Genomic DNA, 27621 nt, shown 5'->3' on the forward strand with positions numbered 1-27621 from the left:
GCAGTTTAGCATCTTATACTGTAAAGATCCTGAAGAAATGGAGGCATTGTATGGTATTTATAATTTGGAAATCCTTAACACCTTAATAGGTTGTGGATGGAACACATTCTTAACATTACATAGCCAGAGCAATGGTCATCGTAAAAGCCGGTTATGCATTAAAATGAGAATTAAACTGTAACCTGCATTTTACAACCATCATATTTCATTTGTAAAGATGATTAGACTTTAATATTTTAAAGAAAAACAGCATGAATAAATATTTTATGAATGTTAGGAAAGGGTTACCATTCTTATTTTTCCAAATCTACTTGTGTTAAAATGGCGCACAAATTAAATTAGGAGCTATTAAGATGTATCCTATAGCTTGTAAGGGATACAAGTGAACACTTGTAATACACTTGCCACTAAGAATTAAAAGAAAACGTTTAATGGGGTATGTATGAACATAGTGAACTGAATTTATAAGTGAAGTAGATCATTACTTTGATATTATATTATTGCAATATTTCTCAACATTTTATATTCATTGATACTATTGAGAATGAAAAACGTGGGACAAGACCTCTGTTAATTGTAGTGCAGTTGTAAGTTATTGCATTTGTAGAACACATTAAATAATGACATTTGTAGGATTCATCCTTCTTTTATAAAGAAATGGGTATGAAATTATATATGTGAGTCTTTAGATGCTGTATGTTTGTGAGATATCTTTTCTTTATAGAGTTTACAAACTTCTAGTTGTCTGATAAATTTGTTTTAATTTTGCATAGAACTGCTTATACTTTTGTTGACGTCCTTTGAGATGGAGTTCTGTGTTTCATACTCAAAAAGCTTGACAATATAGTGAGACTAGGAAAAGACAAACACAAAAATTCTACAAAAGCAATGAATTTTATGTTTAAGATGGAAGTCAAAAGTGTTTATTGAAAATATTATAATGTCAATATATAAATCAATTGTATTTGGAATACTAGTTTTTGTTCTGCTGTTCCTGTCCCAAAAACAATATAGCAGAAATAGAAAGGGTTCAGATATGGGCAACATATAAAGAGCTTTGTAGGGTCACAGGGCATATACACATGAATATGCAGACAAAGTCTTGTAAAATGTACTCTCATAGAAAGGTAGAATTTCAATAAGTTAAGATTATGAGAACCTCATACGATCATGCCTAAATACAGAAACAAGTAATTGGGAAAAGTTTTCAACTAGCAATAATCACACCTCAGATTAACTTCATTGGTTATGATACTGCCAATACTGTTTGTCTCCAGCACACATGTTGGACAAAATTGTTCTTTGGTCATCTTGGGCTCTAATCCTGAATGAGATGCCCCCATCTTATTGCAGGTCAGGGCCGTGGACTATAAGCTTCTCCTAGCCTCACACCTTAATATTTATCTTTGTTATCCTTGCAACACCTGATCTTTTTCAATTCTTCATTACATGCCTTTCTGTGCTGTGTGCAGTGCTCTGGATGTGGTCTTTCTCGCCAAATATGCAGTGACTCTAAGATCTCTTCTCATTGTACTCTTTCATATTTATCCATTCCAGTGTTTTTGTTTTCATAAATAACATTTTGATGATGCTCATTCATCTCCACTTGATAAACTATTGCAGCTCTGATTCTAATTGAGCAGTTTTAATACCCAGGGAACTTTTAAATAGAAAACTAAATTCTCAGAACATATTATACTATTTAATTAAATAATGGATTCCAAGCTAATTCAAATTCAACCAGTATATATTTGGTGAAGAAATATACCAATAAATAATAAATTTAGGAACTGGAAAGAATTAAAATACTTAAAAGCACTACAGATTAAATGCAAAACTTTTAAGGTTCATTACCTTTAATATATTCTCATTTACATACTTCAGTGGGTAGCAATACAGGATACTGTTCCCTTGTCACTAAATGATACAATCATAGAAGATAAGGGTTTGAAGAGACCTCAGGAAGTCAGCTAGTCCAACCCCAATTAAATCATCCCAGCCAGGGCTTTGTCAAACCTTGCCTTAAAACCTCTAAGGATGGAGATTCCACCACCTTCCTACGTAACCCATTCCAGTGCTTCAATACCCTCCTAGTGAGATAGTTTTTCCTAATATCCAACCTAGACCTCCCCCACTGCAACTTGAGACCATTACTCCTCCTTCTGTCATCTGCCACCACTAAGAACGGCCTACCTCCATCCTCTTTGGAACCCCTCTTCAGGTAGTTGAAGGCTGCTATCAAATCACCCCTCACTCTTATTTTCTGCAGACTAAATAAGACCAGTTCCCTCAGCCTCTCCTCATCAGTCATGTGCCTCAGCCCCATAATCATTTTTGTTGCCCTCCACTGGACTCTCTCCAATTTGTCCACATCATTTCTGTACTGAGGGGCCCAAAACTGGACACAGTACTCCAGATGTGGCTTCACCTGTGCCCAATAGAGGGGAATAATCACTTCCCTTGATCTTCTGGCAATGCTCCCACTAATGCAGCCCAATATACCACTAGCCTTTTTGGCAAGAAGGGCACACTGTTGACTCATATCCAGCTTCTCATCCATTGTAATCCCCAGTTCCTTTTCTGCAGAACTGCTGCTTAGTCAGTCAGTCCCCATCCTGTAGCAGTGCATGGGATTCTTCCATCCTAAATGCAGGACTCATCTTGGTTCAACTTGTTGAACCTCATCAGATTTCTTTTCTCCCATTTCTGGTTTTATGGATGGAGAATGGATAATGAAATATCTCTCAAAAGTGCCATGAAAATAGTTCTGCCAAATTCCTAGTGTAACACCGACAGATCCTGGTCGTGGGTAGGTGGGATCAAACCTAAGAACTCTGGAGCTAAATGCATGAGCCTCTCCTGCATGAGCCATATGGCTCTAGGCTGTAGAGAAAATTCATTAATCTCTCTCTCTAAGTGGTCACAGTGCCACTAGATGGGACAAAGCACTGCACCCAGGAGGTGTGTGGCTTATACTAGCTATGCTCAAAATAATTTTCAATCAATAATGAACTATGTATGGAATAGCTTTCTGTTATGTGCTTGTGGGGAGGAGAAGTAGTCCCTTGAGTTTACTGGATCATCTTTTTACAAATCCTCCTACACATTGAAAAAAAGATTAGGGTGCTTTCTCTTTCTGGTTGACTTTTACCCCAGCCTCCGTACTTATGCATCTTCCCTTTCAGAGATTACTTTCAATTTTAAAGCTTCGAAAGAGGAAATATTTTGCTTGTAGAATATACCAGATTTTACCAAGGGTCAGGTGCTTTCAGGGAATTTCCCCAGGGGGTATACTCCCTCCGATATACTCTACAGGCATTTTGTATAAACAGATAAATAAATGCTACAGTCCCTCATCCCTCCTCTCTGCAAGCACATGCAATCCTGGTGTGTGAGATTTATCAGAAGATAAAGAGGAAATTCTTTATAGAGCTTCATGTTAAAATATTGGGAGCTCATCACTGTTACAGTTTTACAGTGTTCAACCATTATAATAGGAGAGAATTAAGGCTGGCAACCAGTTTGTTCAGAATATTACTCCATTCACAGTCCAAACGTGCCATAAAAATGACAGCATATTATGAAAATCTATACTACTAAAACAATGTTTGAAAATCTTTACCCTGTACAAACCTACAACCAACTTACAACCCAAGTGAAGGACAGTGATATTTTAAAAGGGGATCTACTCCCCCAACAACAAGATAAAAAATCGGTAATATGCTCAATGTTCTTCTGCATCATTTCTTTGGCTTTGCTTTACAACATCAACTACCTGAATCACTAGGCAGAAGTTAATAATCCATGTTTTTAAAGGATCTTATTCCTCCCTTCCCTTTCTCCATAAAAATTTAGCTATATGGCCTCTGATTATAGATATATTTTCATGTAATATTAACCAAATACCATCCAATAGGATTGATCCAAACCACAGTAAAAATAATCCACCCCTAAACTAGACCCAGACTCTGATTTAAAAAAAAAGAAACCTATGAGATGTTCTCTTCAAAGAAGCAGAATTCTGAGGAAATAATTTTTCCTTCTTTAAAGATACTATCATCATAGAATTCTTACTCTTGGAGAGTAAGTAGCTCAAAAGATATCTCCAGATAAAAAGCTGAATGAATTACCACTGCTGTACACAAAGCAAGAATGCCTAACGTAAAGCAACATGAAAATGTTTATTTTTTGTATAGCAAGAAGGGATAAGATACAGTACCCCCAAAAGAAAACAAAGAGGTGTTAAAACAAGCATAGCCTCAAATGAACATTCTCAGAAAACAGATTTTTTTTCCCCTGAATTTGTCCTCCTGAAATGAGAGATTCTGAGAAATAAACTCTTTGGGGACATAGAGCTTCGACACCACATATCATCTGAAATGGGTTCTTCCATCACTAGTCACCCTACAGGGGCAAAGATGGATTTGCTGGCAGATGGATTTTCTGTATCATATGGGGCTCCACAAATGAGGCCACAGAGCATTTGCCTGAAATTGGTCACTACTGTAGGTTTTTTCCAAGGGAACATGATCTGAGCATAAATATTTTAACCAAGAATTTTGGGCTGAGGACATATTTTGTAGTTATGTTTTCAGGTGAACAGTAACTTCTATCATGCTAATAAGTATATTTAAAACTAATCATATACCATTTTTACATTTCATAGATGGATTTTTTGATTTCCTAAGAAATTAAAATATCTGAACAGTATTCTGTCAGTAACAATTAAGAATAAAGACAGATATTGCAGTGGATAGACAGCATTATGTGAAGAATAACAGGAGGATACAACTTCACACCTAAGCTAATTCCCATATTATACCCACACACTTTAGGTGCTTGTTGGTTTTAGACAAATTTCCATGCATAATTTTACTGCTGAGGTATTTAAATGATTTTGTATGAAGTTAGTTTGCACAGTCTACTGTGCATTTAGAACTCTAAGGAATCGTTGGTATGCAGATTTAGACACAAACATTGTTTTATCACAAGCAACATTTTTCTGTAATATAAAAATAAAGTTAATGAGATGTAGACTTAATCTCAAAGTAAGTAAAATAAAAATAACTTCAGCAAATTAGAAATAGTCTGTAAAAAGCTAATTAGAAATTCAAGGCCAGATTCTCAGCTCAAGTCAATGAAGTTGCACCAGTTACACCAGCTGAGGGTCTATTCCTAAATCTTTCTCTTTCTGTCTCACCTCCTCCCCCACCTACCACTTTGATTGTGAATCAGGGTTTTATATGATATAGTCACACAAAAGGTTGACAAGTATAGTGTTTCCTGCTGTGGGTGGGAGGAGATTAAAGTGGAATCACCCAGGGAATATGGTGCATATGTACATTTTGAGTACTAATATTGTTGGGAAAAATTCTTCCCATCTGCCACATGCCAGCAGAAATGGGCAGTACAATTGTACAAGCATAGACAGGATTTGGGGTCCACATAGCATAAAATTTACATGTGGCATGGAACAAACTGAGCTCTGTGGCAGATATCTATGTGCCAGCACAGGAAGTAGGTGACAGTGAGGCAAAAGGAGTAGTAGTGGGGCTGGAGGATGTATTGCTGTGTGGATCAATGTTCCCTCTAATTTTTTACATCCATGTGCGGAATGAATTTTATTATGTTCACCAGTGTGGAGGTAATGTATAGCGGGAGTAGGGTAGTGGGGTTCAGAATGCGGGAGCAGGCTCGGGGCTGGGGCAGAGGTTTGGGATGCAGGGGGTGAGGGACCCCGTTGGAGGTGCAGGCTCTGGGATGGGGCTGGGGATGAAGAATTTGGGGTGCGAGAGGGGGCTAAGGGCTAGGGCAGAGGGTTGGGATGGGGGCTATGGCTGGCAGGGTGGGCTCTGCGGTGGGTCTGGGGCTGAGGGGTTTGGGGTGCAGGCTGCCCCTGGGCTGCAGCAGGGAGAGAGGACTCTCCCCATCCCTCTCTTGCCACTGCAGCACAGGGCTGGGGGAGAGGCGCCTCTTCCCACCTGCACAGCCCTTGATAGTCTGCTGTGCAGCCGCACAGCTAAGAGGGAACTTAGATATGGATCCTACAGTTCTTCCACCCATCACCGGTAGGAGGAGCCGTGCAAGGTCTTAGCAGTTACTGCATCTTCAAGCACTCCAGAGTCCTTGATTGGGCCAAGGTACACTATTTAGGCCAGAAAGAGAGACAAGAAGTTGTCCGTGCAACTGAGTGAATTCCTGGGTGGCTGCTACCTTGGACCCTGCCTTCATAGACTCATAGGTCAGAAGGGACCATTATGATCATCTAGTCTGACCTCCTGCACAAGGCAGGCCACAGAACCCTACCCATCCACTTTTATACAACCCCTAATCTAGGACTGAGTTATTGAAATCCTCAAAACTGGTTTGAAGACCTCAAACTGCAGAGAATCCACCAGCAAGCGACCCATGCCCCACGCTGCAGAGGAAGGCGAAAAACCTCCAGGGCCCCTGCCAATCCGCTCTGGAGGAAAATTCCTTTCCGACCCCAAATATGGCGATCAGCTAAACCCTGAGCATGTGGGCAAGATTCACCAGCCAGCACCCAAGAAGGAATTCTCTGCAGTAACTCAGTTCCCATCTCATCCAACATCTCCCTGCAGACCATTGAGCAGACTTATCTGGTGATAATCCAAGATCAATTGCCCAAATTAAACTATCCTATCATAACATCCCCTCCATATACTTATCAAGCTTAGTCTTGAAGCCAGATACGTCTTTTGCCCCCACTACTTCCCGCGGAAGGCTGTTCCAAAACTTCACTCCCCTAAGGGTTAGAAACCTTCGTCTAATTTCAAGTCTAAACTTCCTATATCCAGTTTATACCCATTCGTCCTCGTGCCTACATTAGAACTAAACTTAAATAATTCCTCTCCCTCCCTAACGTTAACCCCCCTGATATATTTTTATAGAGCAAGCATATCCCCCCGCAGCCTTCTTTTGGCCAGGCTAAACAAGCCAAGCTCTTTGAGTCTCCTTTCATAAGGCAGGTTTTACATTCCTCGGATCATCCTAGTAGCCCGTCTCTGGACCTGTTCCAGTTTGAATTCATCCTTCTTGAACATGGGACACCAGAACTGCACACAATATTCCAGATGGGGTCTCACCAGCGCCTTATATAACGGTACTAACACCTCCTTATCCTTGCTGGAAATACCTCGCCTAATGCATCATAAAATCGCATTTGCTTTTTTAACAGCCGTATCACATTGGCGGCTCATAGTCATCCTGCTATCGACCAATACCCCAAGGTCCTTCTCCTCCTCCGTCGCTTCCAACTGATGCGTCCCCAATGTATATCTAAAATTCTTATTATTAATCCCTAAGTGCATGACCTTGCACTTTTCACTATTGTATTTCATCCTATTACTCTTACTCCAGTTTACAAGGTGGTCCAGATCTTCCTGAATAGTATTCCTGTCCTTCTCCGTGTTAGCAATACCCCCCAACTTTGTGTTATCCGCAAACTTTATTAGCACATTCCCGCTCTTTGTGCCAAGGTCAGTAATAAAAAGGTTAAATAAGATCGGTCCCAAAACCGATCCTTGAGGGACTCCACTAGTAACCTCCTTCCAGCCTGACAGTTCACCCTTCAATACGACCCGCTGGAGTCTCCCCTTTAACCAGTTCCTTATCCACCTTACAACTTTCATATTCATCCCCATCTTTTCCAATTTAACTAACAGTTCCCCATGCGGAACCATGTCAAACGCCTGGAACCGTGTCACCTGACACCTGAGCCCTACCTTCATGACTTATCCCTGGTTCCTGCTTTCCTGACCTTTTCCTGATTCTTGCCTTCCTTCCTTGCTCCTGATCCCTGCCCTGGTCTCTGGCTCTGACTCTTGGCTTGACTCCCAACACTGGCTGTTGTTCCTCTGGTTGGGATTAGCATTGTGTGTCATTAGGAAATTGATGCCATTTGTCACCTGCCATCTAAACCAGCTGTCACTATTCACAAAAGGCCATTCACCTTCCAGCAGGAAAACAATGCATCAGTCACAGCTCTTAACAAAATACTTGCTGAAAATGAAGCACAAAGGTAGTTCCTTCCAGGGATCTGGGGATCATCAGAATTCCACCCTAAGTAGCCTTACTAGAATGAGATACTGGTATGAAAATAAAAAACCCTTGGAAACAACAACCAAAAGAAGTTACTGTATAACAAACACATACAGCATACATTCACAATTCACAAGGAATGCCACAAGCCTGAGCCTACAGAGGAATTGCATATTGAAACAGAGAATTTAAATTGGGCTGTCTGGGGAGTGAGAGCAGCTGTGGGATCAGGTTAGCATAGGGAGGGAACAAAGCAGCGGAAGCAGTTGGGGCAGTTGAAGAGTGGTGCTTGTTTAGGCTCCACTAGAGGTCAGTGACTGTTATTTTTCTCTGTGGGCAATGGAGGTTTCTCAGTCAGTATGAGGCAATCCCCTCAAAGCCAATTTCTGGGCTGTGCCCCACCATCTGAGAAACCTTACACTAGAAGTGACTGTGCAGTTGGCAGTGAGAAAGAAGAGGCAGTGGACTGCAGAACTTCCCACTGCAGGAGGAAGTTTAAGTGGTTGGATCACTGCTGCCTGATGACTGTCCCTAGGGTCGTTATAACTGTTTCATACCAGCTCCTGACACATTTCCATTCCTGATCTGATTGCTATCATGGAAACTGAAATTTGCAAAAGATTCTATCTTGTGGGTGGGAATGTGTAACATGGAGGTAAAATGTTTGCCATAGGAGGTGTGTTGCCCTTGGCACATGTGTGTATAAGACAGGCTCCTAGACTGGGACATTTCAGGGCCTAAAAGCCCTGAGAGCTCTTCCCTTTCCTTTCTGAAGAACACTTGGAAACTCTCCATACCACTCAGTGTGACTGTGTGTGTACAAGTGTGTATGAAAATAAGATGCAAAATCTGGCAGGTTTCATTGTGGTACATATGATGCAAACACAAAGACTGAAGTTCTCAAAGCTTAAGGGTTAGTAATGTATTACTTAAAAGTTAGCTACACTCTGTGGAAGGGTGAGAAGTTTCCTGGCAGCAGGAATACTAGCAAATGTGAGCCACCAGTTTAGGGGCTGAAGGTCTTTCCTGTCAATAGCATGACAGTTCACTGGCAGCAAAGTATTCATATTTTGTCAGCTATTTGTTAGTAAAGCAATAGTTACAGCAGTCCTTAAAGAATAATAGTAGCATCTTCACACTGTCTCTGAGGGATTTCCTTGCTCAGCTGCTCATAATTTTTCCCTTGGCTCTCTTGCTCCTGCATAATAGATTTTTGAGTCTCTCCTGAGTGAACAGTAGAAACAGGTGCTTAGTATCTTCAAAGTAGCAGCAACAGCAGGATGACACTTCTAAATTGTCTTGGGCAACAATAGTACTAGCAAGTAACAGAAAAGTGATTATGCAAACACAACAGCCTTTCCTTAAAGCTCCTACTAAGAGCTGCATTCACTTTACAGTCTGGTCTGATGCTGACTGCCAACTCCTCTGCTTTTAATACCACAGAACCTTCTCTCCAGGTGTGTGTCATTATTGCCTCTCTGACAGTCTCTGCTTGAACCTTTTCCCAGGCCTAACTGACAAGTACATTAACATAGTAGTGTAAATCTGTTAACCTTATTTCATGGGAGATGTTTATTACTTAGTGGTTTTGTAAAGGGCTTGATTGAATTATTCTCTGTTTTGATTTGAAGTGCAGGATGTTTATTCTTGTAACCTGTCTGTTTCTTTCACAGGTATTTTCCTAAATGGGATTTACAGCCGATAAAATCAGATGGTTTCTGTGCTGTAACTCAATGTCACTCTGATTTATTTGTTCAAAAAAATGCTATGACAAATTATGTGAGTGCTGCTTCATTTATTTTAACCACTGCAGCACTGAAGAATTTACATACAAATTCAAATCTGTGAATATTCTTTATTTCATAAAAGGATTTTAAATGAATTCATATGTTACAATAACATTTTACAGACAGCCTGAAATTAAACCTCTACTGCACAATACTTTAATCCTGTTAAATATAATACCATGCTTTTCTGATTGCTGTTCAAAATAGTAACTCTATGGATTTGTTTGTCTTTTCTTTCTGGTTTGCTTTTTTTTAGATATACCGGGCAGCCCACGTAACCAGTTCACATTCAGACCACTCCCACCCCCTCCACCACCACCACATGCATGCACCTGCAGCAGAAAACCACCTCCAACAACAGATTCTCTCCAGAAAAGATCAATGACCACCCGCAGTCAGCCCAGTCCAGCTACTCAAACCCCTCCAACCAGTACGCAAGATTCTATACATCTGCATAACAGCTGGGTCTTGAATAGTAATATACCATTGGAGACAAGGTATATATAAACGGAGTCTACTATTCTTAAGAGTTTAAAAAAAGGTGGGTGGGTCTGAGGATGAGGTGAGAAAATAATAGTAGTGAGAGAAAGAATTGCTTTGTAGTTCAGGACACACAAAGCTTTTTGATGTGAAGCCATGGTATCATAAGCATTATTGTTATCATCATGTTATTAGTTAACCTAGATCATTAATGCTCAGAAAAGCACATTTTGAAAAGTGTTGTGGGGAGGTATAATTGAACTCCAAAGGTGTAGATTTGTATGCACACATCTGTGCACTTATGCAGCCCCATCTTGTGTGAAAGGAGGCATTTTGCCTTAGAGGCATCAAAGAAACTCCACATGGAGGCCACGCCTCAGGGAATCACTCACTGCACTCCATAAGATCTGAAAGCATTCAGCCTGCAGTCTTTGGCCTCCTGATAAACCCCAGGTGTGAAACAATCCCCTCGAAATTATCATTGTACATAAACATCCAGGATGTCTTCAGATATGTATAAGCAAAGGAAGGCCAAAATGGCGTGAAGTTTCAGAAATGATTATAGAATCAACATCACATTCAGTTGATGATCTGAGGCCTGATTATGAAAGCCTTACTGCCTCAAAAAACAAATATTGAAGTCAAGGATTGAGCTACGGATAATTTACTTGAATAATATAGTCTGCAAAATAATAATCTGAGTAAAATATATTTCCAGTTCGGAAAGAATCTGTAATGTAGAGAGACAAATTCTGTCTCCTGAGGTGAATGCCTGGCTATCCTTGACATTTTTGGCTGAAAGCTGTTATTGTAATCTGAATAGCTAATTTTATGGCCATTAATTAGAGCTGTGCCAACCATTCAAGTCCTTTCTAGTTATCAACCTGAAAGTTGGGCCATGTTACAGACCTTTTGAGTAAATTAATTATTGAGTTTTGCACAAGCTTCTCCTTCCCCACATGGAACATTGTGGGTCTGAACCTGAGTAGTCTTGGCTGGTGCTTCCATTTGGGTTTCAGGTTTGTTCAAAACGCTAAGAAGTGTTCAGTTTTCCCCACATGTACTGAAATTGATGAATTTCACATAAATCTAACACTCACTATTTAATATAATGAGTACTTCCACAAAAGCATTTTCCTTTCAGACATATATGTGAAATTATTTAACTATTATCCGAGGGAAAAATTTGGTCTTGCAATGAGATGAAATTGTTTTGGCTTGACTCAGAACAAAATATGCAACATACTTCTTAATATAATTTGACTGCTACAATATACCAGTGTCACTTTGAATAAGTTACTCCCTTCTGAAAAGGCGTGAATTTGAAATGAACGGAGGGGCTGATTTAATTTTGATCATTATTACTTTCTGAGTTAAGACTTCAGTATGTTATTTTCTTGAAAAATGAATGCCAGGAAAGGAATCTAGGGGTATGTCAACTCATCACATGAATGCACAACTTAAATTTTTGATCAGAAAATGACTGTTTTAAAATTAATACATAATATGGTCCCTGTGAGATTTTTCTGATGCTTCCATTTCAAATTTACATTTAACCATGTTTGCCCAGATTTCACCCACATATGTCCTATAACCAGGCAAGATATCATCTTTAAATTATATGTGAAGGCCTTAGCAGAATTTCATAATGTAGGGTTTTATATAAAAGCTGAGGCCAGAAAAAGCATATTTGGTTTACTCTGAAATAATTCAAGAGTAATAAGTCGAGGAAAAACTGCAGAAAAGTATTGGAGCACATACCTCCAAAATATGTATGTTTCAAATACAAAGAACATGTACCAGTAACTTTCCAATCTGATTCCATTACTGTGTAGATAATAATTTTTAAAAATTCAAAATACAACAGATGGTTGGGATCAGAATTTCTGATTACATTATTTTCAGGATGAAAGATCTCCAGTGGTTTCTATGATGCAAGGACTGGTATTTTAACTAATATTTCACTGATATTAAATTGCTTATTGGCCTGATCCAGTGCCTCATGAACACAATGGGAACTCTTCCATTGGCTTCAACAGGCATTGATCAGGTTTCATGTAGCCTTCGTACATCATAATAGCTCATTGTTTCCTCTCCAGACTTCCCTATTTGGAGGCAGATCTTTGGTAGCTTAACTGTGCTCCCTTTTCAATCCCCATCATTTTCCAGGGTGGGGGCAAGTGGGCCAATTTGCCCCAGGCCCCCACGAGAGTTTTTTGGGGCCCCTAGAGCGGGGTCTTTCACTTGCTCCGGGGGTCCCGGAAAATTCTCGTGGGGCCTGGGCCCTCGGAGCTTCTTCTGCTCCAGGTGTTCGGTGGCAGGGACCTCCTGCCACCAAAGACCCCAGGCCCCCCGAGTCCTCTGGGCGGCCCTGTCATTTTCAGTTATTTTCATTAATTTTACAGACTTAAATTGGCTATGAAACATTCCCATCAATGGTATTATACAATCAAAGTGTAAATGATTGATTTGTTACTTGATGACAATGCCATGCTCTGTATTGAAGATTCATGATGGAGAACAACCTCTGGGCTCCTTTTCCTTGAGTGGGAGAGTCTGGGAGCTTTCCGCATTCAACACTCACAGGCCAAGGTGTTGGTAGTGGCTGTCTTTGTTGATTTCCAGTGTCTGCTGAGTCTGCAACCTCTTAGGAACCTCTTGGTGGCTATTTTCTTGGATTAATCTGGAATTATTTGGGGACAAAAATAATGTCCATGAATGGAGTTGTAAGTTATAGCTTCCGTGGTCACCAGTCAGAAAAGGCCTAGATCACACAACACAGCCTTAGAGAAAAGATTCTTTTTCCCCTTCCCCATGGAGTGATCAGATGGGACAAGAAAATGAAATAGTTAAATCTCCAGGTTCTCCCTCAACACAAACACATACACTACAATTAAAAATAGTCTTAGAAAATACAAGAAATATGGCAATGGCAGCTGTATTTCAGTGCTAAATCTTTCTTGTATAATAGTACTCAAATCTACCTAATATGCGTAAGCAGATTTTTTTTAGAACATTCGCAATTGAATAGTAGATTTAGAAACATTAATTTATGCCCTAACTTAATAAACTGGAGAAAAATCAGAATGCACATGTTCAGTACTTACATCCAATAATATCTCATGTTAATCCTTAAACCTCACCAGGGTTTGCACAGTCTAACTATAGCTACATAGATTTAGAGATTTTTTTTGTACAGCAAAAGACTTCCGAGAACTAATCATGTGGCCTATAAATCCTATTTGCTACAGATAATCAGACATAGAGCAAATTTCTCAGCCTACTCATAGTGGCAGATATGTAATATTTCACATTTACGTGAAGGAAAATTTAATAATTCTAAAAATATATTTACCATATTGCGATTAGAAACATACTCTTTTGTAATTAGACTTTGAAGATCTAGACTGAATTGAAAAAGTCAGACCTAAAAGAGTGGGTAATGAAACATTATATTTTAGAATTGTTTTTCTATTGTAACACATTGTATTTATCATATCTTATATAACAAGGCAAAACAGAAATTCTACTAATACTTGCTTCTGACTAAGGATAAATATAAATGAATTAATCCTCACTACATCCCCATCCAGGGATGAGTTGTCATCTCAGTTTCCTGGATGGATAGATTGAGGCACAGATAGGTGAAGTGACTTGCCCAAGTTCACACAAGAAGTCTTTGGCAGAGCCAGAAATGGTGTTCAGATCTGCCAGGTCCCATCAGGGCTGCCTAGGGGACAAGTGAGGCAATTTGCCCCAGGCCTCGGGCCCCACAGAGGTCCCCACGAGAATATAGTATTCTATAGTATTGCAACTTTTTTTTTATGGAAGGGTCCCATACCTTAATAACAAGACTATCCCTTCTCCTCTATTAATTAATGTGATAGAGAAATATTTTCCCCAACCATGAGCCATTCTGGATTAAAATAAACTCAAAAGAAAAAAAAACTCAAGTACACATAGGACATTTTAGTGGAGGAGGTATGAGAGAAGCTGCTGACAAAGAAATAGGAGGAAAAGGTTCCAGCAGGTTGGACTCCCAACTGACTGAGTTATAGCCATCCAAGAGAATGATATATGTGCCTATATACAATTGCATAATATGTATTCACATACAGTACTGAGAACAACTTATTTACTATTAAAATGACTTATGAACATGCATTAATTTCATTGCAACACATAGATCATAATTTGTAAATATTTTCAACAAAAGACTGCAAAGATCTCGCATAACATAAAACACAGGTACCATTAATTCTCTTTTTTAGCGGCATAGTATTATTGGCCTCTTACATAATTGATTTTTCTCCTCCAGGATATAGTAAGCACAATCTATTGCCTATTCCCTTCCTTCCCTCTAAAATAATTATATTTTTCAGGATTCATAGATACTTTGCTCTAATCTTTCAAATCTTCTGATTTACAGTGCCATATATTGTCATTAACTTTGACAGCCCCATCTGAATTTGGCTTACTGCTTTTTACAGGGTACAGTTTAAACTCAGACAATGCAGTAAAGCATATTTCCCCTCTCTTCTGTTCCCTCTTATATCAATATTATTGTATGTATTCCACTTCTTGCTGTGTTTTCCTTGTACTTCACTATGCCTTTATTTCAGTCAGCTCCAATGTAAGATGGAAAAATGGCATTTTAAAATGTTGTTTCTAAAGGTAATACTAATCTTAGTCCTTTTTCTGTTATGCTATGGTGCCCTTTTCAAGGATAAGTCAGATCAAGTTTTGGATATGCTTATTTTGTGTACAACTTGGCACTTGTTTTTCCAAGAGACTAGATTCACAATAACTTTTTTAACTTTGATTTTCCCCCAAAGTGTTTATTTTCATTTCTGTATTTTGCACTAAAGTGTTTTACATGTTTGCTTATTCCTTCATTTTTTATTAACTTTCATTCTAGTTCCTCTAACCCATTTACCATGTTAGCAATAAGATGCTGAATAGACTGAAATCTACTTCAATGTACTGTCTATGCCCAAGGTACTGTGGCAAAGAAAACTTCATTTAAGTAGCCTTGGCATCCTGGTAACAACCCCTCTAAAGAGGGCATTGAGGTATCAGGCCGTGAACCTGAGATTCAGTTATCATTAATTCATATACGTAACTTTAAAATGTTAGGAAAATAGGGGAGACCCTGGGGGTTCAAGTCACTTGTGATTTTTAGCTATTGTCTAATTAGCAATACATCTAAGCAATAGAGTTTGGATTTGGTTCTAAACTCTCCAAACGTGGGGATTCTTTGAGCAGAGGATTGGACTAGATGACCGCCTGATCCCTACGCTTCCATCTCTAATCTTCTATGATTCTATGTTAGGCTCTAATGCTTGTCTGCATGGAGAGACCTAGTGCATGGCAGATAAGATGTGAATCTGCAGCGAACTGGTCTGCCATGCACTAAGTCACCATGTGGACCCTGCTACTGTGCACTAAAAATTTTCAAGCAAGGTCCACATGGTGACTTAGTATGCTGCAAGCTAGCGCACTGTAGATTTACACTCTAACTTGCTGTGCTCTAACTGACCATGAGGTCAAGTCCCATCTCTATAATGTTCATAATAGACAGAACCAATGCTCAAAAACATTGTAGGATCCATGCATTTCTGTTTTTCTAAGGATACCATCTTGTTTATGATGTAGTCTAATTATGCTGGAAATCTTATGACTATCACTTACCAGGATGTTTTTCAATTATGATTATATTGCCACCTTCTTATTTAAGCATATATATAAACAAACAGAATTTTCCCTAATCAGAGGAGCACATATGGTGCCTTCTAAACCCCAGAAAGCTGTCTGTGGTCTCGGTGGCCAGGTTAAGATGGACTAGTGTTCAAGGCTGAAATCAAGAAATCTCTGCTTCATGCTTGAAAGTTGCAGAACTGTTAGGGAGATGAAAACTTAGTGTGCCTTTTTATCCTTGATCACTGGATGTGAGCAGGGTATGGATCCTGCCCCTGATAGCCAGTGAGATGGTCCCAAAATAAAAGGGTTGCTTTTGTCATCTCCCCAGTCTACACTGATTGTTGCTCCAAGAGGAAAAAATCTAGTTTGTTGAAGTCCCATTATCACTGTTTGCCTGGGTTCTGTTCTTGAGTTCAGCCAAGATAGTAACAATTTTAAAAACTCTTCTGTGGCTGACTGGCTGTCATGCAGACAGGGTAGAACCACTTCTTTCGAACACTGGGGAAACCACTGTTGGCTGAGTTCTCCATCAACATTGCTATGAGTCTTATTGGGTGGAACCACCACTGACCTTGTAAGTAAAGGAACAGGTTTGGATGGTTGCATAAAGTGAAAATAAAAATTACAGAGCCTTCTCCAGGGCAAGTGGAGCAGCCTATATGGGAGCTGTAGAGTACTCATGAATCAGCAGATAGGGAAACAATTACCATCTAGACAATATCCTTAGTTAATAAATTATTTGTAAAAGAAGCCTACTTTTAAGTTAATTTTAACTTACTCTTCATTATTCTGAAAATAAATGTAGAGTGATTTTATTTCTTATGAGCTTTCTTTTAAGCCATATTGTTCAATCTGTTACTGTGACATGTCTCTTGTATTTTGTCATTTTCTATCTAATTAAACAATAATTCTAACCTCCCTAGAGATCATATTTAAAAGAAAAGTAATAACAAGGGTTAGAAACTCATTCTGAAAGTCCCATGTATTGTCGCTATGCAGAAGATAGGATCTGAACAATTCAAATTTCTGAATTGTTAAAAAAAAAATGTGAGGCTGTAAATTTGACCCTGAACTTAAAATAAAATAGCTTTAAATACAATCCTCAATTTAGCAATGCAGGAACAAATCTTGTATTATGGAAATAAAAATACAAACATTTGTCATCTACAATGAGATACAATTTTAATGTCTCCCGCTATGGCACTTGAGGTTCCTTCTTCTCTTGAATAATTTAAAATCCAGTCACTATGGATGAAAACATTTTAAATTGTTCATATTCCCCACAGCATTTTTTCTTTGGGAGAGGGTCAAGTTGCAGCTCCACGGGAACCCCGTGATAAATATTTTGGATGCATAGGTATTTTAATCCTGTCTGAATCTATCATCATATTCTAGGTTATGTCCCCTCATTAATTCATTTAATATAATGTGTATAAAGTCAGAAACCAGGGTAAAAATAGGCAGTTTTTGTATAATAGCTAGTGGCCCAGTAGGCCTGGCAGCCTTCCATAAAGCATGACAATCTAAAATAAAAACAAACAAAATGAATGTTATTTTAGAAGGGAAAAGAGTGATGCCAAATTGGTTTGGAGAACAGGAGCATCACGTATAGAGGCTCATAGTATAGATAGGCAAAATTTCCTATGTCTACACTGTATGATATAGCTTGGGGCAGTAGGATGTTTTGGATGTCATTTCCAGAAAATATGTAGCCCCTTGAAATATTTGAAAGTAAAATACTATTTAGCTACCTGCTGTGGTGTATCGCTTGCAAGCATAGTTATCTGGAAGTGATATTTGCAACAGTTACATTGCAGCATGGCCGTTGGCTGCACCTTTTGAGTATGTGAATATTTGGGGACATATCTAGGAATATTTTGGACTTGGCCCCTCTCAAGTATTAGTGGATTCTAACTAAGATAAATGGTTACAATTTTCATTTCTTTACAAACTGAACAACAGTTGTATAGCTTATAAGGCAGAGATTTTAATAGCCTGTTCCAACTCTTGTTGAAGTCAATAGAAAAACTGCTATTGATTTCAGTGTGAGGGTTAGATCAGGGCTTAAATCAAGTGGTGAAAATAGGGTGACTTAGGGTATGTCTACACTGGCAAGTTTCTGCACAACAAGTTATACCACTTTTATTAAATCACTGGAATTAAATGCTGTTGCATGTCCACACTGTGCTCCTTGTGATAGTGGAATGCATCCACATTAGCACTCTTGCAACAGCAAAGAGAGTTGTGCATTGTGGTAGCTATCCCACTGTGCAATTGGGTGCTTTGGGAAGGGTTTGCAGTGCCTCATGGGGCGGGCACAGTGTCACATGATGCAGGTTTCCCAGTCCCATTGTTCCATGGGCATCCTGCGACATTGCCAGCTGCTTTTCAATTGAAGCGGGGGAGGTGGCAGAGTGTGTGACAGGGAGTGTGTGTGTATGGAGCGGGGACAGAGAGTGTGGTTTTGGGGGACAGAGAGTGTATCAGCATACTGTCTTGTAAGTTCAGACAGTGGCAGGAAGCAACCAGTCCTGAGGCAAGGGGAGATGTTCGGGTTTCCATCAGACTCCCTCCCCCGTCTCCCTCCCCAGCTCTCTGCACAGCACTCACTCTCTCACCATACACATCTGCCTCTGTGTTCAACAGCACGAGCATTCCACATTAATGGTTTGCTTTGTGTCCTGGAGCACATCAGCACAGCATACAAGCGCTATCAGAAACAGCGCTTTGAAAGGAGAGGGGCGCATGTCTCCAGGGTAGCTGAGTTCAAAACAATGAGCAGAGTGGCCACTTGAGGGATTATGGAACATTTCCAAAGGCCAGTTGATTGCTTTCTGCACTGTAATGTGTTTACACTGCAAATACAGCGCTGCAGCCTCTGCGCTTTAAGCAGGAGCGGTGTGAGGGTTTTTGGCGCCCTAGGCGCAGGCATTCCTGCGGATGGTCCACTGGTTCCGCGGCTCTGGTGGACCTGCCGCAGGTGTGCCTGCGGATGCTCCACCAGAGCCGCAGGACCAGCGGACCGTCCGCAGGCACGCCTGCGGAAGATCCACCGGAGCAGTCTGCCGCCCTCCCAAATCCTGGTGGTCGCCTAAATGGAAGCGCTGGCCCTGGCTTTAAGGCTTATGACTCTCGTCAAGGTGGATTTTTTGCTGTGCTACAACTGAGGAGTTTCTGTGCACTAAGTGGCTTGGCAGTATGTCCACCTCCGGAGTTACACGGCAGAAAGATTCTTTACTGCACAGTAACTTGCACGTATAGACAAATCCTAAGTTGTCAAGGCTACTCAGAAATGGCCCACTCCAGCTACTTTTGAAGCCAGTCGAATCACTTGTATTAACTTTAATGGTAATTGAATCGGTCTCTTGGTCGGTGACAGACCTGGGATTAGAACTCAGAAGTTCTTGACCCCCAGTCTCATGCTGACTTTACTATCTCATATAGGCAAATGCAGTCTTTTGATGTAAGCGGGCAAAGGAATAAATTAATCTCTCTAGAAGTGAAGATTAAAAATATGGAATATGAAAAAATTGAAATTCCAGCTTCTAGATAGATATGATTTTCCCACTCCTTACCAGTTAGTGATCAATCTAACTACAATATAAGCATTACAATATACTCAATTAGAAGCATAACACAAAGGCCTTGCTAAACTGAAAATCTTCCCACCCTGCTAAAAAGTTACAATAGTTTTACTCAATATATAGATACAGTATGCAACATTTTCAAAGTGGCCCTTGCCTCAACTCTGCTTATTTAAACTACATTTTTGGGCAGCAAAGTTTAGATTCTTACATTTGGCATGATCAAAACATCTAAATAATGCAGACATGGAAACAATGAGACACAGACATCATAGTATGGTTGAATTTGGAGCTGAAACTTTATTAAAACTATTAACCAATGGGGAATCACTTACCAGACCACCTTCAGGGCTTTCCAGTGCAGATTTCAACTGGGCAGCAATGGCTCCAGGTTCTACAAACCTGAGGGGTGTAGTTCTGTCCTTGGGGCCTGTGTCAAGCAGTCCATAGGGTTACTGGGAACTCTCACTGGATTAAAACCATCCATTACACTGAGACTTGCCAATATTATGATGAATGTAATATATAAACCACAGAAAATCATTTTAGAATAGAATCACATAAGCTGCTTTAACAGTGGTAATATATTGCCAGATATCATTATAATAAAACACACACTGATATTTTCAAGACTGACTTCAACTATCTCCTATGTGGCTTTTGTCTTGGCTGCTTCTTCACTATATGGCCAATAAAGACAATAAATTAGACTTTGATTTAATATTGTATTTCTGACACTGCCCTTATTAGAGCCTATTCTTGATTGATTTTGGTTCTTTGTCCTGCATTTATATAATTGTTGTCCCAGATTTCTTCATCAGAGTCTTGAGGTGCGGTCACAAGGTTAACAGAAAAAGCTTGCATAGGCTGTCAGAAATTCAAACACATGAATCAGAAGCACATTGTTCTTTGTTGTGTTTTATAATACAGCGATAAATGAGTAACACAGAAAACTCTTTACACATCCTATCATATCCACAGGTGTACAGGGCTAAATTTTCAAAGAATATGTAAAATAAAAAAGATAAATATAAAAGGAAACATTTTTACAAGAGCAATTTAAGAGACCGGTCCAATTTGAAATGCCTATGTTTTGCATGCAGGTGTGTTCCTAATAGATTATACAATTGCATCATGGACATTTAAAAATTATCTCACTTGTGTATGTAAAAATAATCTCAGATTAAGTGACAAATTAGAGAAAACTTTGCATGACTACTTGTTCCTTTCCCCTTCATCCATATGCATTCTTGCTCCAGCAGAATTTGTGCATAATAAGACAGAATGGGGAACAATGCTGCAATGGATATAATTCAGGGTAGCATCTGGCCCTGTGCTTTTAAAAAATGAGTCATATCCCATTGTATTTGTTTTTTTGTAAAAGAGTGTGTCATGTTTTTGCTATAGTTTAGGTTTGTTGTTGGTAAATGGTATAGCACCACTTGTTGGGGGTAGAGACGTGCTTTACAAGCCAGGAGCTGTATTCTGGGTAGCCTCTCTACAAGAACTGGCCAGAATATTATTGAAGAGTACGATCCGTGCTTCATCTTTGTGCCCTTGCGTGAGGTGGGTGTCTGAAAAAGGGTAGGTAACTATACCTACATCTATACTTGGAGCTCAGGGTGTGATTCCCAGCTTGCATAGACATAGTCATGATTGCTATCATCAAGTTAGCATGCTAAAAATAGTAGCATGGCCACAGTATATTTGTGCCGCAATACAAGGTGGTTTTGTGATATAGACAAATATCTGTTGGGAACTAATATGGCAGCAAATCCATTTTTACTGGTGATTTATTGTAAAGCCAGGTGTATTTCAACTATATTCTGTTTAGGTTCTTGTACTGTTCCTATAACAGTGATATCTGGAAACCGCAACGGTAATCTAAATTCAGATTTCTAGAATTAAATTATTCAAATTATACCCAAAACTTCAAAGGTTATGTCTGCACTGCAGGCTAGGGGTGTGATTCCCAGCTTATGTAGACGTACTTGGGCTAGCTCTCATCGAGTTAGCATGATAGAAATAGAAGTATAGCCATGGTAGCATGGGCTGGCCCCTTCACCCAAGTATATACCCACGGGATTCAAGTGGGTTTGCTCTAGGGATAGATAGTCCATGCCTCTGCTCACAGCTGCCTGTGCCACAGCAGTTATACTGTTTGCTGAGTGTGGCAGCTCGATAAGATCTAGCATGAGTATGTCTACACGAGCTGGGAATCACACCCCTACCTGCAAGTATAGACGCAACCAGTGAGCCCATGGCTCTGCCTTTAATCCATGCTAACCAGAACAGAAGGGCAAGTGTACTGGAACCTCTCCAAATCTGTTGTAGCTGCCACTCTAATGTGTTCTGTAGGGGAACCTGAAGAGGGTATTCTGACAGTGTCAGGGAGAAGTCCGCCTTGTAAGCTCAGCAGCTGTGCACCCCACATCCCCTTCACCACTCTTGGTGGCACCTAGCTCTGAATTACTATGACAACCATGGTCACATTTGGGGATGAGTGAGTTGAAAATGAATTGAAATGCTTAGGTGACCAAACCCAGGACTTCCCAGATGTGTTGTTATTCAGACATTCAGTAGTTTGTTTTGCTACTGAAAGTATGTGCAAGTGCACTTGTGTGCCCATTTAATTATGTACTTGACTTTTATATTTCATATGCGCAACGCAGACTAATCTTTGGACATCTTAGTGCAAGGTTTCCTATTTTCTGCAGCTTTATTAGTGGAATGTTTTCAACTCTGTCCTTTTACCATGTGTTTTTCTCTTACAAAAACTAGTCATTTTAATGGAAATGAGAATGTATTAAATAGACAAATGAACATAGAGACTTTCAGACCTGGAGATTTCAGCCTAGGACTGAGGGTAAGTAGCTAACTGCCAGCCCCAGTGTTTACATCTGGAAGTGATTCAATGTCCTTTACTGAATCCCAGGCCATTGCTGGGAAAACAAGGTCAGAAAGAAACTTTCTCAACAGGATAGATATGAAAAAGGGGGAGTTATGTGTTGTTAACTTGGTTACTGTAGCAGTATTTTATTAATATCTTAAGGGTAATTATTATTGATTACTCTGTATGGGTCTCCAATAACATTGTCAAAATATAATATGATACTATTGTTTGCTTTAATTGTTTTGAATTTTCACTGGTATTTTTGTTTCAAGAGCATGAAGTGAAATTTGCATGCAAAATGTTGATCAGGGCCTCATTGTGCAGGATGCTGTAAAGCTTTTAGGGGCAAACATAGTCCTATCCCAAAGAGCTAAGATGAGTAACATATAAAATTAGTGGAAGAGGGAGATAGTCATATGTATTTATGTGTATCTGATTTTAATATCAATATAAATGTTTGCTTCTGTAGTGTTGGAATTGCATAAATGTAGCCTTTCCCTAACTGTCTTTGACATTGGTTTAGATTCAAAACCAGAAGGATATTAAAACCTCTCAAGAGTTTATCAGATTATTGGCAATGTCAAATCAGACACCAAACCCTACCCTTGATTTTCCACACATCCAGACTCTGATCCCTAACCTGAACCTAATTCAGACAGTCATCTCTAAAGTAATACAAGGAATATTTTCATTCATCTGAAAATCTCTACTATATCCCATAAGAGACAAGCTTTAAAACAGAACTCCTACCCAATGTCTCTTCCAATATCATAAAGAATATCATTTTAAGGAAAGGAGTGTCCTTCATTATGGTCCCCTGAAATGAATTATGGATATCAGGGCCAGTCTTAGGTTTTGCAAGCCTCTATAAGAAATAATACCTGAAATTCGCAGCTCCCTCCTCACTTCTATCCACATACCCCATTCATCTCTGTATACTCACAACATTCCAATACCCACCTCTTGCCTATGAGCATCACCCCCATCCCATGCTGTGGCAAATCTCCCCACCACATTTATGAAGCCTAGTGACTCCTTAAACAAAGCATACATTCAAGAGATAAAGTAAAAGTGTACATTTCAGGGCAGGGATTGGCAGTTACAAAATTCTGTCTGTTTTGGGCCACTGGCACAAGAGTCAGATGGGATCAAGAAAGGGATTCAAGCATTGTGCTTTGCCTGGCAGTCACATTTGTACCTCAGGTACAGTAACATATAGAGGTTGTGCAGGACTTCTAGTACTACTGCAGGTAAGCCCCCCAAAAGCATGTACAAGAACATCATAATAATAGATGTGTAAATCCCATTAACTGCTTTTCCTTATCATTTTTCATTAACTCACGGTGCATTTTTGGTTGGTACTTCACCCTCCTTGATTTATGTGCAGTTCCGCTGTGGTGTGAACCTGAGGCTGAGAAATGTTAGTTGAGTGCAAGAAAAGTTAGATGGGCCACAGGAAATTGTTTCATTTGCTACAGGGGAAAAAGGTTTTCGAAGTTCATGTTTTATACAGTGAAATAATTGCTGAGCAGTGACTATCTTCCTTTGTTTCTTGGAATTATCAGTGTAATATTATTAAATGATTTATATCTCACAAACAGATTATGTCTTGTATTGCATTTTTGAGTGAGAGAACACGATCTCTGTTTTATAGTTTTTTTGACACTTTTGCATGACCATTTAAAACTTTCCTATTTACTATCAGATGGTTCCATTAGTCATGCTTATACTTTTTCTCAATTTCCTTACATTCTGAGTGTTAAAAATATCTTGCCTTTACTATTAGAAGGTGATACATACCGAGCTGTATTTACATATAAAGCCCTCAACTACAGTTGTTAACATTTTTCTCTGTACATAGAGCCCAATTTTATAGAATTGATAGCAACATTTTAGTATATCCTAAAGTCCTTTGGGGGAAGCAGTGTACTTAGACAGATGAGTAATCATCTAAGTTTATGAGACCGTAGATACGGTCTGGTATTGCAAATTTGTCTTTATACTTCCGCTGTTTCTCAAATAATCTGAAAACGTGTTTATGCACTCGTTATACTCCCCCAAAAATGGAAGGCATAAACTGTTACAATTTGTAACATTTTCTTGATAGTACATCATTGGTAGATCACTTTTAAGGTAGCATTACATCCTAATCTTAGTTGTATGATAATAAACTAGAAATACATAAACTCTCCTAACTGCAAATATAGACCTCTATCTATCTTAAGGGATGTGAGTTGAATTTAGCTGAAATGTACTTTAATTCAAATACTGTTCTTGTATTAATACAAAATATATTCTGTACATTGAAATATTTTACCATCGAGCTATGAACCAACATTTTAAAATCCTTTTATAAGAGAATGAAATTATGCTGGCTATTGATTACTAGACCATTAGAGCCTTAATAATAGCTTTCAGTTCAGCATTTCCTTGCCTTTGCCTCTGATCTTTTTGAACTATGTACCATATAAAGCAATCAATATTGCATATATTAGACCATTTACATTAACTCTCAAAAATCCAATAGGTCTCCATCTTTAAAGAAAATAACAATTTCGTCTCATTGTGTCCAAAAATTGTAAACCAATTAAAGAAATATTGATTTGGGAAAACAAACAAGAATTTATTATATCCTTTTTCCTTATTTCACATTGTGGTCCCGATCCTGCTCCCATAGAAGTGAGTGGGAGTTTTGCTGGCCCTCGGCTATGGAATTCCCTTCCACCAGAAATCAGGATGACCACGTATCTTGCCACCTACCAAGCGAAAAGTAAGACCCACATCTTTGAAAAAGCCTTTTCACCATAACAACCTTAAAGAATGGCCTGGCATCATTACCCTAAAGATAAGTGAAAGAAATATTCCACCCAAAATAATTATGCACAGTCTAATATGAGGGATGGAGAAGAATATAGTCCTACAGATGGTAGTGCTCTTCGAAGCAGAACTACATTAAAGTGAACTAGGGAACATTACAAAGAGATTGCTCATTACAGTATCACTCCAGTATATACAGAGAGCCCCAAACCTCCCCTTCACCCTGATTTTTAGACATGTACATGAAACACAAAATAAATCGCAAAAAATGAAACCCCCCCAGAACAGAAGCCGTACTAATAAATGGCTGAGAAAGTCAGAATGTGGCAAAAGACTGTACTTCAGACTCAGAAAACAGAGACTACTCCTGAGCATGCATCTTCTGTCTTTTTTGTATATCTTTGTAGGAACCCACAGTATTTATCACATAATGTTTATGCAGTTGATTTCCCTATTTTAGAGGATGAATTCAGTTTTTACAACATGATTCTTTGTCTTCTTTTCATAGGCATTTCCTATTTAAACATGGATCTGGTTCTTCAGCTATCTTCAGTGCAGCCAGTCAGAACTATCCTTTAACATCCAATACGGTTTATTCTCCACCTCCTAGGCCACTTCCTAGAAGTACATTTTCTAGACCAGCCTTCACTTTTAACAAACCTTACAGGTGCTGCAACTGGAAGTGCACTGCTTTGAGTGCTACAGCTATTACAGTTACTCTGGCACTGTTGCTAGCCTATGTTATTGGTAAGCCTTTTATTTCCTTTCTGTTCGATTACCATACTTGTTTTCACCTTAATATAAATATCATGTTTTACTAATAGCATTTTCAGGGGAGTGCTTCGTAAATCCCAGAAAGCAAAATATGACCTAGGCCAGAGATTGAAAATAACATGGAGTTCTAATTAACTCATATTCTGTTAACCACAAATACTGCCTATTTAAAAAAAAGAAATATTATTCAAGAAAACATGTTTAAACTAGCTGAGGACTCCCACTAGTTTTAATTGCTGTCATTGACCATTTTCCCTTAAATTAAAAGTTGGTCTGATTTTCACACTATGGGCTGGTCCACACTGGGGGGGGAAATCGATCTTAGATACGCAACTTCAGCTACGTGAATAACGTAGCTGAAGTCGAATATCTAAGATCGAATTACTTACCCGTCCACACCGCGCGGGATCGATGTTCGCGGCTCTCCGTGTCGATTCCGGAACTCCGTTGAGGTTGATGGAGTTCCGGAATCTATATAAGCGTGCTCGGGGATCGATATATCGCGTCTAGATTTGATGCAATATATCGATCCCCGAGCAATCGATTTTAACCCGCCGATACGGCGGGTAGTCTGGACGTGGCCTGAGTTATAACTTTTGCTGCTACTTCTATTACTTTTAAATAATGTTGATGAAGAACTTTCAACTCAATTTTGCCTTGCTAGCAACATTTAGTTTTTCTGATGTGATCACAAATTAAAACACTGATATTGTCTCCTTAATCTCAGTTTCTTTGACTAGATTTGCAGCTATCTTTAAATAAACTTAATATTTGTGCCATATTTTCTTTATAAGATATATTTTGCTGTTACTATATTGAATTTATGTTTGATAAAAAAAAAAGTTGCACAGATTGAAACGCACTCTTAATTCATTTCAGGCTCATTTTTGCTTAGTAAATAACTGCAGTTTTGTTATTACAATGCACTGACAGAATTAATCAAAATGGCTAAACTCTCCTTCCTCATTTTGAAGAAGAATATTGTAATTGTGCTTGGAGTCACTGTGATTAAAAATCATACTCACTTGACAGCAAATTTTATCGACTTTCTAGGTGACATCTTAGTTTCACTGAACATTAATTTCCACATTTGGGTGGTTTTGTAGTCTAAAATTTGAGTTTTATAAAAATATATGAATTCTAAAACGTGACTGTAATATTCTCCAAACAAATGGAATTATTTTGTAGATTTGTGTGTACATTCACACACACGCACATACTATTATTTCTTAGTTTATATAGTGATCACTTCATAAGCAGGCAAGATTTGAAGTATCCAATACATATTTGTGCCTTGAGTATGAATACTAAAATGGAGTCATCTGAAAGAGAGGGCACCACTTAGCAAAAAAGTACCCAGAGATGTTTAGATATACCAGATATCTGCAATACCGCCAAGCATGGCAGGGTCTACATATAGTTTTGCATAGTCATTGGACATACTCCTTTCAGAATCAGTAATTACGGGAATCATACCACAGTACTAGAAGATACAGATTGGCATTATCTCTTCAAGTGCTACCAC

General features: G+C 39.0%; 1 protein-coding gene and 1 pseudogene across 10 annotated transcripts in view; one reads left to right on the forward strand and one right to left on the reverse strand.

Moving 5' to 3' along the window:
* Positions 1-27621, forward strand: part of TENM1 (teneurin transmembrane protein 1) — a 1405227-nt gene that overhangs the window by 1175941 nt on the left and 201665 nt on the right. For 8 of the 10 annotated variants that reach the window (XM_030575184.1, XM_030575189.1, XM_030575193.1 and 5 more), the window contains 3 exons: positions 10105-10345; positions 25183-25275; positions 25831-26069. In XM_030575184.1, the coding sequence (XP_030431044.1) occupies positions 10105-10345; positions 25183-25275; positions 25831-26069 (573 nt within the window). The remainder of the gene's footprint in view (positions 1-10104; positions 10346-25182; positions 25276-25830; positions 26070-27621) is intronic. The other 2 variants (XM_030575190.1, XM_030575191.1) reach the window with 1 other exon arrangement.
* On the reverse strand, positions 1116-1272 carry LOC115658138 (annotated as a pseudogene).

This window comes from Gopherus evgoodei, chromosome 9 (assembly GCF_007399415.2).
Source record: "Gopherus evgoodei ecotype Sinaloan lineage chromosome 9, rGopEvg1_v1.p, whole genome shotgun sequence".
NCBI classification, from domain to species: domain Eukaryota; kingdom Metazoa; phylum Chordata; order Testudines; family Testudinidae; genus Gopherus; species Gopherus evgoodei.